The sequence below is a fragment of the Mustelus asterias genome, chromosome 14 (assembly GCF_964213995.1).
Source record: "Mustelus asterias chromosome 14, sMusAst1.hap1.1, whole genome shotgun sequence".
NCBI lineage: Eukaryota > Metazoa > Chordata > Chondrichthyes > Carcharhiniformes > Triakidae > Mustelus > Mustelus asterias.
The window spans coordinates 104,313,841-104,326,532 of record NC_135814.1 but is presented as its reverse complement, the minus strand read 5'-3'; the positions used below and the strand labels follow the sequence as shown (position 1 = coordinate 104,326,532).

The 12,692-nt window shown below is 51.0% G+C and overlaps 1 protein-coding gene across 5 annotated transcripts in view; it reads left to right on the top strand.

Moving 5' to 3' along the window:
• The first annotated feature begins 433 nt into the window (after window positions 1-433).
• The window catches only part of als2b (alsin Rho guanine nucleotide exchange factor ALS2 b), a 123,316-nt gene continuing 111,057 nt past the window's right edge, over window positions 434-12,692 (top strand). For 4 of the 5 annotated variants that reach the window (XM_078229082.1, XM_078229080.1, XM_078229081.1 and 1 more), the window contains exons 1-3: window positions 434-572; window positions 10,760-10,844; window positions 11,907-12,061. In XM_078229082.1, the coding sequence (XP_078085208.1) occupies window positions 10,825-10,844; window positions 11,907-12,061 (175 nt within the window). In that variant the 5' untranslated portion in view covers window positions 434-572; window positions 10,760-10,824. Of the gene's footprint in view, window positions 573-4,071; window positions 4,126-10,759; window positions 10,845-11,906; window positions 12,062-12,692 lie in introns of all 5 variants that reach the window. The other variant, XM_078229079.1, reaches the window with a different exon arrangement.

Genomic DNA, 12,692 nt, shown 5'->3' with positions numbered 1-12,692 from the left:
GCACTGAAAGGTTAGGTGCATTGTCCGTGCTAAATTCTCCCTCAGTGTACCCGAACAGGCGCCAGAGTGGGGCAACTAGGGGATTTTCACAGTAACTTCATTGCAGTGTTAATGTAAGCCTTACTTGTGACTAATAAATAAACTTAAACTTAAAAGGGGAACACAGTGTAAACACAGGTACATAATTTAATTCCAGAAACACAACGTAGAAAGAGGAACAAAGTGTAATTTCAGGGAAACAGTGTGATCCAGGAACAGAATTTAAACAAGGAAAACAGTGTAAAAATGGGAACTCAGTGTAATCCAGGAACCGAATTAAACAGGGAACACAATGTAAAGAGAGGAACACAATGGGAACACAGCCACCCTGCAGCAGCTTGGCAGCATCAGCCACCCTGCAGCCTCTCTCTCTCTGCCTCCCCATTTCGAAACGCGCTTGCTGCGCTGCCCCGTGTGTTCTGGCCTCTCTCGGCTGCAGTTTAGGCCGCGCCGGCCTCTGGTGGAGGATCGAGCAGACCCAGCGGCGGGGAATCCGGGGGGAGAACCGAGGATCGAGCATGGGAGAGCGGCAGGTGAGGCCCCAGAGAGAGAGAGAGAGACTCCCCCAGACAGACTCCCCCCCAGAGAGAGAGAGAGACACCCCCAGACAGACTCCCCCCCCCCCCCTCCCCCAGACAGACTCCCCCAGCATTGCACCCCAGAAACACACTCACCGTCACATCTCTCACTCTGTAACACTGGGGTACAGTACTGGTGGGGATGGGTCTGTCACTGTATAACACTGGGGTACAGTACTGGTGGGGACGGGTCTGTCGCTGTATAACACTGGGGTACAGTACTGGTGGGGACGGGTCTGTCACTGTATAACACTGGGGTACACTACTGGTGGGGACGGGTCTGTCACTGTATAACACTGGGGTACAGTACTGGTGGGGACGGGTCTGTCACTGTATAACACTGGGGTACAGTACTGGTGGGGACGGGTCTGTCACTGTATAACACTGGGGTACAGTACTGGTGGGGACGGGTCTGTCACTGTATAACACTGGGGTACAGTACTGGTGGGGATGGGTCTGTCACTGTCTAACACTGGGGTACAGTACTGGTGGGGATGGGTCTGTCACTGTATAACACTGGGGTACAGTACTGGTGGGGACGGGTCTGTCACTGTATAACACTGGGGTACAGTACTGGTGGGGACGGGTCTGTCACTGTATAACACTGGGGTACAGTACTGGTGGGGATGGGTCTGTCACTGTATAACACTGGGGTACAGTACTGGTGGGGACGGGTCTGTCGCTGTATAACACTGGGGTAGAGTACTGGTGGGGACGGGTCTGTCACTGTATAACACTGGGGTACAGTACTGGTGGGGACGGGTCTGTCACTGTATAACACTGGGGTACAGTACTGGTGGGGACGGGTCTGTCGCTGTATAACACTGGGGTAGAGTACTGGTGGGGACAGGTCTATCACTGTATACCACTGGGGTACAGTACTGGTGGGGACGGGTCTGTCGCTGTATAACACTGGGGTAGAGTACTGGTGGGGACGGGTCTGTCACTGTATAACACTGGGGTACAGTACTGGTGGGGACGGGTCTGTCACTGTATAACACTGGGGTACAGTACTGGTGGGGACGGGTCTGTCACTGTATAACACTGGGGTACAGTACTGGTGGGGACGGGTCTGTCGCTGTATAACACTGGGGTAGAGTACTGGTGGGGATGGGTCTGTCACTGTATAACACTGGGGTACAGTACTGGTGGGGACGGGTCTGTCACTGTATAACACTGGGGTACAGTACTGGTGGGGACGGGTCTGTCACTGTCTAACACTGGGGTACAGTACTGGTGGGGACGGGTCTGTCACTATAACACTGGGATACAGTACTGGTGGGGACGGGTCTATCACTGTATAACACTGGGGTACAGTACTGGTGGGGACGGGTCTGTCACTGTATAACACTGGGGTACAGTACTGGTGGGGACGGGTCTGTCACTGTCTAACACTGGGGTACAGTACTGGTGGGGATGGGTCTGTCACTGTATAAAACTGGGGTACAGTACTGGTGGGGACGGGTCTGTCGCTGTATAACACTGGGGTAGAGTACTGGTGGGGACGGGTCTGTCACTGTATAACACTGGGGTACAGTACTGGTGGGGACGGGTCTGTCACTGTATAACACTGGGATACAGTACTGGTGGGGACGGGTCTGTCACTGTATAACACTGGGGTACAGTACTGGTGGGGACGGGTCTGTCACTGTATAACACTGGGGTACAGTACTGGTGGGGACGGGTCTGTCACTGTATAACACTGGGGTACAGTACTGGTGGGGACGGGTCTGTCACTGTATAACACTGGGGTACAGTACTGGTGGGGATGGGTCTGTCGCTGTATAACACTGGGGTACAGTACTGGTGGGGACGGGTCTGTCACTGTATAACACTGGGATACAGTACTGGTGGGGACGGGTCTGTCACTGTATAACACTGGGGTACAGTACTGGTGGGGACGGGTCTGTCACTGTATAACACTGGGGTACAGTACTGGTGGGGACGGGTCTGTCACTGTATAACACTGGGGTACAGTACTGGTGGGGACGGGTCTGTCACTGTATAACACGGGTACAGTACTGGTGGGGACGGTTCTGTCACTGTATAACACTGGGGTACAGTACTGGTGGGGACGGGTCTATCACTGTATAACACTAGGGTACAGTACTGGTGGGGACGGGTCTGTCACTGTATAACACTGGGGTACAGTACTGGTGGGGACGGGTCTGTCACTGTCTAACACTGGGGTACAGTACTGGTGGGGACGGGTCTGTCACTGTATAACACTGGGGTACAGTACTGGTGGGGACGGGTCTGTCGCTGTATAACACTGGGGTAGAGTACTGGTGGGGACGGGTCTGTCACTGTATAACACTGGGGTACAGTACTGGTGGGGACGGGTCTGTCACTGTATAACACTGGGGTACAGTACTGGTGGGGACGGGTCTGTCACTGTATAACACTGGGGTACAGTACTGGTGGGGACGTGTCTGTCACTGTATAACACTGGGGTACAGTACTGGTGGGGACGGGTCTGTCGCTGTATAACACTGGGGTAGAGTACTGGTGGGGACGGGTCTGTCACTGTATAACACTGGGGTACAGTACTGGTGGGGACGGGTCTGTCACTGTATAACACTGGGGTACAGTACTGGTGGGGACGGGTCTGTCACTGTATAACACTGGGGTACAGTACTGGTGGGGACGGGTCTGTCACTGTATAACACTGGGGTACAGTACTGGTGGGGACGGGTCTGTCACTGTATAACACTGGGGTACAGTACTGGTGGGGACGGGTCTGTCACTGTATAACACTGGGGTACTGTACTGATGGGGATGGGTCTGTCACTGTATAACACTGGGGTACAGTACTGGTGGGGACGGTTCTGTGACTGTACAACACTGGGCTACACTACTGGTGGGGACGGGTCTGTCACTGTATAACACTGGGGTACAGTACTGGTGGGGACGGGTCTGTCACTGTATAACACTGGGGTACAGTACTGCTGGGGACAGGTCTGTTACTGTATAACACTGGGCTACACTACTGGTGGGGACGGGTCTGTCACTGTATAAAACTGGGGTACAGTACTGGTGGGGACGGGTCTGTCACTCTAAAACACTGGGGTACAGTAGTGGTGGGGTTAAGTGTTAATATTGCCCTGTTCTACCTCTCGGGTGGGGGTATTATCTTGAAGACTTCTATCCGGTCAACGCACCGCTTTCTCCTGTACAGAGACATGGGCCCTTGTCTCTTTAGCCTTTCCTCAGAGTTATTCTGGTTCTTCGTCACCATTACAAATTACTTTTACACCTTTGCATATCCATTTTGTCGTGTTCATAATGCTCTTAATTGTGCTCTTAGCAAAGTTATGCACAAGTTTAACGTGGCTTTGCTGCTTTGTATTTTTGTGTGTTGTTTGTATTTCTGTATTTGACTTTTTGTCATGGAGTAAGTCACCCGATATCCCTTTACTGCAGAATCTTATTTTGCTTCATATTTTCCAAGCAGTGGGCGATCTCCTTATTCACCCTCCCAAAATCCACCTCCACAGACGCACAGGCTGCAAGTTTTTTCCTGTCCTCTTGCATGTTGACATGTCCTTTCTTTGTGTTAACTACCCACCCTAATCTGGTCTAAAAACAGACTCTCTCCACAGAAGCTGCCAGACCTGCTGACTATTTCCAGCATTTCTGGTTTTCTTTCAGATTTCCAGCATCTGCAGTAGTCTGCTTCCACCCAAGTTTGGTGTGGACTGGAAATTTTGAAATGTGTCTTCCAGTTCTGATGAGGAGAGATTGGTTCAACTGGGCCTGTACTCACTGGAAGTTTAAGTTTATTTATTAGTGACAAGTCAGCTTACATTAACACTGCAATGAAGTTACTGTGAAAATCCCCTAGTCGCCACACTCCGGCGCCTATTCGGGTAACACTGAGGGAGAATTTAGCACCTAACCAGCACATCTCTCAGACTGTGGAAGGAAACCGGAGCACCCGGAGGAAACCCACGCAGACATGGGGAGAACGTGCAAACTCCACACAATGACCCAAGCTGGGAATCGAACCCAGGTCGGTGGCGCAGTGAGGTAGCAGTGCTAACCACTGTGCCAAGAAGGATGAGAATTCATCTGATTGAAACGTATAAAATTCTAACAGGGCTGAACAGACTCGATGCTGGGAGGATGTTTTCCCTGGTTGGGGAATCTGGAACCAGGGGGCCCAGTCTCAGGATACAGGGTAGACCATCTAGGACTGAGATGAGGACAAATGTCTTCACTGAGAGGCTGGTGAACCACGGAATTCACTGCCACAGAAGACTGTGGAGGCCATGTTATTGAATACAGGGAATGTATTCGAGAGAGATTTTTATTTTATTTTAATGGCATCCAAGGGTATGGGGGGAATGCAGGAATATGGCATTGAGAGAGAGTAGCAGCCATGATCTGACTGAATGACAGAGTAGGCTTGAAGGGCCGAATGGCCTCGTTTCTGTGTTTGTATTCCCGAGTTCAAGCTGTCGAAGTTTTGAACAACAGTGGTGCCAGCACTGATCCCCGGGGAACATTACTTCCATCCATTTATCTGTCTGAGTAGTTTAACCCTGACCCGCTGCTTTCTGTTTAGTGGCCGGCTTGCTGACTCCACCAACATTGACAGTCAGAAGGGCACGATACTTATCGAAGACCTTTTGGATATCACATCTGCCTCTTCGGTTACTTTTTGCCCAATTTAACTTCCAGTTAATATTTTGGTGTGAAAGCTTGCTGTGGTCTGTTGTGTAGTGGCAGCTTCCAGGGAATGGAGGCTCAACGTGGAACATTCCTGCAGTGCACCGTTCTAGTCTGTCTCTAACAGGCAGTGTTTGACCTCTCCCTTTGTTTATGCACCCCGCTGGAGTCAAATAACCTGGCGGGCATTAACACACACAACATGGAAGGCCCAGGAGGCAGGTGGGAGAGTGTGAAATCCTGAGAGAAATTAGAATACCGTGTTCTTTGAAAATGCACGTGTATGTGCGTGCGTGTGTGCATGCACATGTGCACGTGTGTGTGCACGTGTGCACATGTGTATGCACATGTATGTGCACGCACGCCCGCGTGTGTGCATGCATTCATGTGTATGCATGTGCACGTGCGTGTATGTGCGTGCGGGGGGGGGTGTGTATGTGTGCGCACGCCCGCATGTGTGTGTGTGCGCGTGCGTTCGTGTGTATGCATGCGCACGTGCGTGCGGGAGTGTGTGTGTGCGTGCGGGGAGTGTGTGTGCGGGGTGTGTATGTGTTTTAAATTCAGTTTTGTACTGTGGGCATCACTGGCAAAACCACCATTTATTGCCCATCCCTTGAGAAGAGAGTCATTTGACAAAGAAGTGAAAGGTCTGACACTGGGACATTCCGAGGAACAAAGGGACCTTGCCGTGTTTGTCCACAGATCTCGAAAGGCGGACAGGCAGGTTAATAGGGTGGTGAAAAGGGCATATGGCGCACTCGCCTTTATCAATTGGGGTATAGATTACAAAAGCAGAGAGGTCATGTTGGAGTTGTATAGAACTTTGGTGAGGCCACAGCTGGAGCACTGTGTGCAGTTCTGGTTGCCACATTATAGGAAGGATGTGATTGCTCAGGAGGGAGTGCGGAGGAGATTCACTAGGATGCTGCCTGGGACGGAGCATTTAAATTATAAAGAGAGGTTGGATAGGCTTGGGTTGTTTTCATTGGAGCAGAAAAGACTGAGGGGCGACCTGATCGAGGTGTTCAGGATTGTGAGGGACATGGACAGGGTGGATAGGGAGCAGCTGTTCCCCTCAGTTGAAGGGTCAGTCACCAGGGGACACAAGTTAAAAGTGAGGGGTGGGAGGTTTAGGGGGATTTGCGGAAAAACTTTTTTACTCAGAGGATGGTGAGGGTCTGGAATGCGCTGCCTGGGAGGGTGGTGGAGGCGGGTTGAGCCCTTGGCACATCATAACATTCAGGGCTATGGGCCAAGTGCTGGCCAGTGGGATTAGGTTGGCAGGTCAGGGCCTTTCATGCGTCAGTGCAGACTCGATGGGCCGAAGGGCCTCTTCTGCACTGTAGGATTCTGTGATTCTGAATAGAGAGCTGCCTTCGTGAACTAATGTCTGTCTATTGACGGTACTCCCACAGCGCTGTTAGGAAGAGTCAGTCTGCTTTTATTACTCTTATCCTTTTTTGCTGGGCCATTTTAGAGGGCAGTTTTAAAAACAATTCTTTCACAGAATGTGGGCATCACTGGTTAAGATGTGGAGATGCCGGCGTTGGACTGGGGTAAGCACAATAAGAAGCCTCACAACACCAGGTTAAAGTCCAACAGGTTTATTTGGCAGCACGAGCTTTCAGAGCCCCAAGCCCCTTCTTCAGGTAAGAGGGAGTTCTGTTCACAAACAGGGCATATAAAGACACTAACTCAATTTACAAGATAATGGGTGGAATGCGAGTCTTTACAGGTAACCAAGTCTTAAAGGTACAGGCAATGTGAGTAGAGTTACAATGTGAGTGCAAGTTACATCACTGGTTAAGCCAGCATTTGATGCCCACCCTCATTGCCCTTGTCAGGATGGTGGTATGCCACCTTCTTGAACTGTCACAGTCTGTGTGGTGTAGGTACACCCATTGTGCTGTTAGGGAGGGAGCTCCAGGATTTTGACCCAGCGACAGTGAAGGAATGGCCGATATATTTCCAAGTCAGGATTGTGAGTGAAACACTACTGTGGTGTACACACACTGGTCCCTGCCTGTGACTACAATTCAGCAGGCCCAGTCCAGGGCCTGCCTTCTGAAAAGCTCAGGTAATAAGTTCCAGATGGGCAGGCCACTGCCTGTTACCAGGTGAACTCGTACTCAACCAGCCCCAAAGGGAGATCAATCAGTGAATCCCCATGGACCTCGTGGGGGGGGTTATCACAACAGGAACAGCAAGTTATTGGGAAAGCGAATAGAATGTTATCGTTTATTGTGAGGGGAGTTGAATATAAAAGCAAAGAGGCTGTGCTTTGATTGTACAGAGTATTGATGAGACCACATCTGGAGGACTGTGTACAGTATTGGTCTCCTTATGGAAGGATGGATGTAAATGCAGAAGCAGTTTGCTAAACTCATAGCGGGCCATCTTATGGCGAAGATTTGGATAGGCTAGGCTTGTGTGGTGCAATCAGACCTGCCATGGTCTTATTGAATGATGGAGCAGGCTCGATGGGCTGAGTGGCCTCCTCCTGCTGTTAGCTCCTATGTTTGCATGTAAAAAAACTGATGTCAAATCAAGTTAGGACAACTGACTCACAGAGGTATCCTACTGAAAGGAGGATAGGGAGCTGGAGAGGTTTTGAGAAAGAATTCCACAGCCTTGGACCCAGACAGCTGAAGGAATGGCTACCCCTGATGTGAAAAAAAACAGGGGGAATGTGCAGAGAAGCCAGGGTTGGAGGAATGCCAAGATCTCGGAGCGTTATTGGAATGGATGAGGTTATGGAGATACGCAGGGATGAGGCCACAGAGGGATTTGAAAACGAAGATGGGAATTTTAAAATGGAGGCACTGAGGGGCTGGGAGCCAGTGTCGGCCAGTCAACGCAGAGGGTGAGGGATAAACAGGAGTTGGTGCAGGCTCGGGGACAAGGCAGCTGAGCTTTGGATAACCTGATGTTTACAGAGGGTAGAAAGTAGGAGGCTGATGGGGAGTGTGGTAGATTGTCGGGTCTGGAGGTAACAAGGGCATGGATGAGAGTTTCCGCAGCAGAAGAGCTGAGGCAGGGCCAGAGTTGGATGACTGAAGCAGTCCATGTTCAAATGCAACAAGATCTGGACAGGCTTGGGCTGACAAGTGGCAAGTAACATTCACGCCACACAAATGCCAGGCAATGACCATCACCAATAAGAGAGACTCTGACCACTGCCCCATGACATTCAACGGTGTAACCATCACTGAACCCCCCCACTGTCAATATCTTTGAGGTTACCACTGACCAGCACCTCAACTGGACTCACCACATAAACAGAGTGACTACAAGAGCAGGTCAGAGGCTCGGAATGCTGCAGCAAGTAACTCACCTCCTGACTCCCCAGAGCCTGTCCACCATCCACAAGACACAAGTCAGGAGTGTGATGGAATACTCCCCACTTGCCTGGATGGTGCAGCTCCAACGACACTCAAGAAGCTCGACACCATCCAGGACAAAGCAGCCCCACTTGATTGGCACCACATCCACAAACGTCCACTCCCTCCACCACTGACGCTCAGTAGCAGCAGTGTGTACCATCTACAAGATGCACTGCAGCAATTCACCCAAGATCCTTAGGCAGCACCTTCCAAACCCACGACCACTTCCATCTAGAAGGATAAGGGCAGCAGATACATTGGGACACCACCACCTGCAAGTTCCCCTCCAAACCACTCACCATCCTGACTTGGAAATATATTGCCGTTCCTTCGCTGTCGCTGGGTCAAAATCCCGGAATTCCCTCCCTAACAGCATTGTGGGACAACCCACAGCACGTGGACTGCAGCGATTCAAGAAGGCAGCTCACCACCACCTTCTTAAGGGCAACTAGGGATGGGCAGTGAATACTGGCCAGCCAGCGATGCCCATGCCCCTCGAATGAATTTTAAAAATGTTACAGAGGTGGAGATAGCCGGGGCTTAGTGACTGTCACTTCGGGTGAACTTGTAGAAACAGTTGTCCACACCATCCTCCTCCAGTATCTCTCATTCATTGTCCAGCTGAAACATAGAATCCCTATAGTGCAGAAGGAAGCCATTCAGCCCATCGAGTCTGCGCCAACTCTTTGACAGAGCATCTTACCCAGGTCCACCTTGGCCCCTCCCGCACTATCCCCGCAACCCCACGCATTTATCCCGTTAACCCCCTAACCCGCACATCTTTAGACTGTGGGAGGAAACCGGAGCATCCGGGGGAAACCCACGCAGACACGGGGAGAATGCGCAGACTCCACACAGACAGTGACCCAAGCCGAGAATCTAACCCCGCTATGAAGCAACTGTGCTAACCACTGTGCCACCGTGCCATCCTTGTCTGGTTCCTATCTCTGTAATCTCCTCCTGCCCTACAACTCTGAGAGATCTATCCTTCTCAAGCCTGGCCTCTTGAGCATCCCGACTTTAATCATTCCACCACTGGTGGCTGCGACTTCAGTTGTCTCGACCCCTCGCTCTGGAATTCCCTCCCTGCTCCGTCTCCCGACTGCACTTTCCTCCCAAATCAATTCCCATTGATTTGATTTTGATTTGATTTATTATTGTCACATGCATTGGGATACGGTGAAAAGTATTGTTTCTTGCGCACTATACAGACAAAGCATACCGTTCATAGAGAAGGAAAGGAGAGAGTGCAGAATGTAGTGTTACAGTCATAGCTAGGGTGCAGAGAAAGATCAACTTGATGCAAGATAGGTCCATTCAAAAGTCTGACAGCAGCAGGGAAGAAGCTGTTCTTGAGTCGGTTGGTACGTGACCTCAGACTTTTGTATCTTTTTCCTGACGGAAGAAGGTGGAAGAGAAAATGTCCGGGTGCGTGGGGTCCTTAATTATGCTGGCTGCTTTTCCGAGGCAGCGGGAAGTGTAGACAGAGTGAATGGATGGGAGGCTGGTTCGCATTATGGATTGGGTAACATTCACGACCTTTTGTAGTTTCTTGCGGTCTTGGGCAGAGCAGGAGCCATACCAAGCTGTGATACAACCAGAAAGAATGCTTTCTATGGTGCATCTGTAAATGTTGGTGAGAGTTGTAGCTGAACCGACCTCTTTGATAATGGTTTTGGCCATTTTATAATGTTTCATAAGGTCCCCGTATATTAAAAACGCTAGATAAATGAAGTTGTTGACCTATGGCCAGTCACGTAGACCATCACTCGTGACTTCGATAAGGAGCGTTTGTGCAGGTGGGAATTCTGATTGGAGAGATTCAGACTTGGACTTGCAGGTAACTTGGACAGGGAAGAAAGAGGTTTTGGAGACGGGGGAAGTAGTTTTCAAGGACAGAAGAGGCAAGGATACATTTTTGAAAGAGTGGGAATGAGGTTAGCAGGTTTGAGAGAGAGTGGGGGGAATACCTGAGGAGAGGGACTGTTTTCTATATCGGACACGGAGGGTGGGAGGTCAGCAGTGTGCTTGGCCTCACGGACAGAGTGACTCGTTGCCCCATTTAAATGAATATTTTCTTCTCTCAAGGTTCATCTGTATGGAATTCTATGGCGAGCTGGACTGCACAGGCAGAGTGAGGGGAGGATTTACTGATGGACAGCCAGGACACAAGGTATCATATAATCATAGACTCCCTACAGTGCACAATAAGGCCATTCGGCCCATCAAGTCTGCACCAACCACAATGCCACCCAGGCCCTATCCCCATAACCCCATGCATTTACCCTGCTAAACCCCCTGACACTAAGGGGAAATTTAATACAGCCAATCCACCTAACCCGCACATCTTTGGATGGTGGGAGGAAACCGGAGCACCCGGAGGAAACCCACGCTGACACGGGGAGAATGTGTAAACTCCACACAGACAGTGACCCAAGCCGGGAATCAAATCCACGTCCCTGGCGCTGTGAGGCAGCAGTGCGAATCACTGTGCCACCGTGCCGTCCAAAGGTGCCATTGAAAGTCTCCGGGCTGACCAGACACAGAGGGGCACAGGAAGAGGCTCCCAGGCATTGAGCTGGGAATTACAGAGAATATCGCCCCTTCATAAAGGAAATGGGACAACACACTGAGCCGGTGTGGTCCCACCCACACCGAGACTGCTCTGCACGGTTGCCGATCCAAACGGTTTTCAATTCATCGAATCCCTAAAGTGCACGAGGCCATTCGGTCCATCGAGTCTGCACTGACCACAATCCCACCTAGACTCTATTCCGGTCACCCCACATATTTACCCCACTAATCCCTCTAACCTATGCACCCTGGGACAATAAGGGGCAATTTAGCATGGCCAATGCACACCTAATCCGCACATCTTTGGAGTGTGGGAGGAAACCCACGCAGACACGGGGAGAATGTGCAAACTCCGCACAGACAGTGACCCAAGCCGGGAATTGAACCCGGGACCCTGGAGCTGTGAGGCAGCAGTGCAAACCACTGTGCCGCTGGAGTCTAGGAGAGCAAGGTGGGTAGGGATCTTACCTGACAGCCACCTCATGGCTAAAAATAAAACTAAAAACATAAATAGCAGGAAAAGAACGGCAATCCAACCAGGAAGAGTTTAGACCCCAGAGAGCAAAGGAAGCTTCTGTTTAAAAATGACAAAAATAAAATGTGCAGTGGTTCCACTTGTGTTGTGAGAGTTTCAATTGTTCTTTTATTTCATGTTGTTCAGCCCGAGAGAGGAAGAGAGCCCCCAGGAGCGAGGCATTCTGCACGTCTGGACAGCGTGTGGTAACACCGGAATCCCTGAGCATCTACCTGGCCTGGGTGGCAAGGTGGTGTTGCAGGTTGCCCTGGGGACAGAACACGGCGTGCTCCTGGTAGAAGGTGAGCAGACTGGGCCGGGGGCAGGTGGGGGAGCCTTAGGCCTAAGCCCGGCTGGCAGAGAAACGACGGGGAAATACCAACAGCCTGGATAATGAGTGGGATGGGCAGAGTGTAGAAATCCACAAGGCCAGTAATCATAGAATCCCTACGGCGCAGAAGGAGGCCATTCGGCCCATCGAGTCTGCACTGACAATCCCACCCAGGCCCTATTCCCACAACCCCACACATTTACCCCACTAATCCCTCTAATCCACGCATCCTGGGACACTAAGGGGCAATTTAGCATGGCCAACCCAGTTAACCCGCACATATTTGGTGTGTGGGAGGAAACTGGAGCACCCGGAGGAAACCCATGCAGACACAGGGAGAATGTGCAAACTCCACACAGGCAGTGACCCGAGGCCGGGACTGAACCTGGGTCCCTGGCGCTGCGAGGCAGCAGTGCGAAACACTGTGCCACCTTGCCGCCCATGTTTCAAGTTCAATAATGGTCCTCTTTGGAACCCAATAGTTGGCTGTTCCAACGCTCCCCTGGCTGTTCTCCCATTAAATATAAGCTTGTTTTGACACCAAGTTTCATTCCCAATCCCTCCTCTGTGCACACTTCACCCCTCCTGACCTCCATCACCTT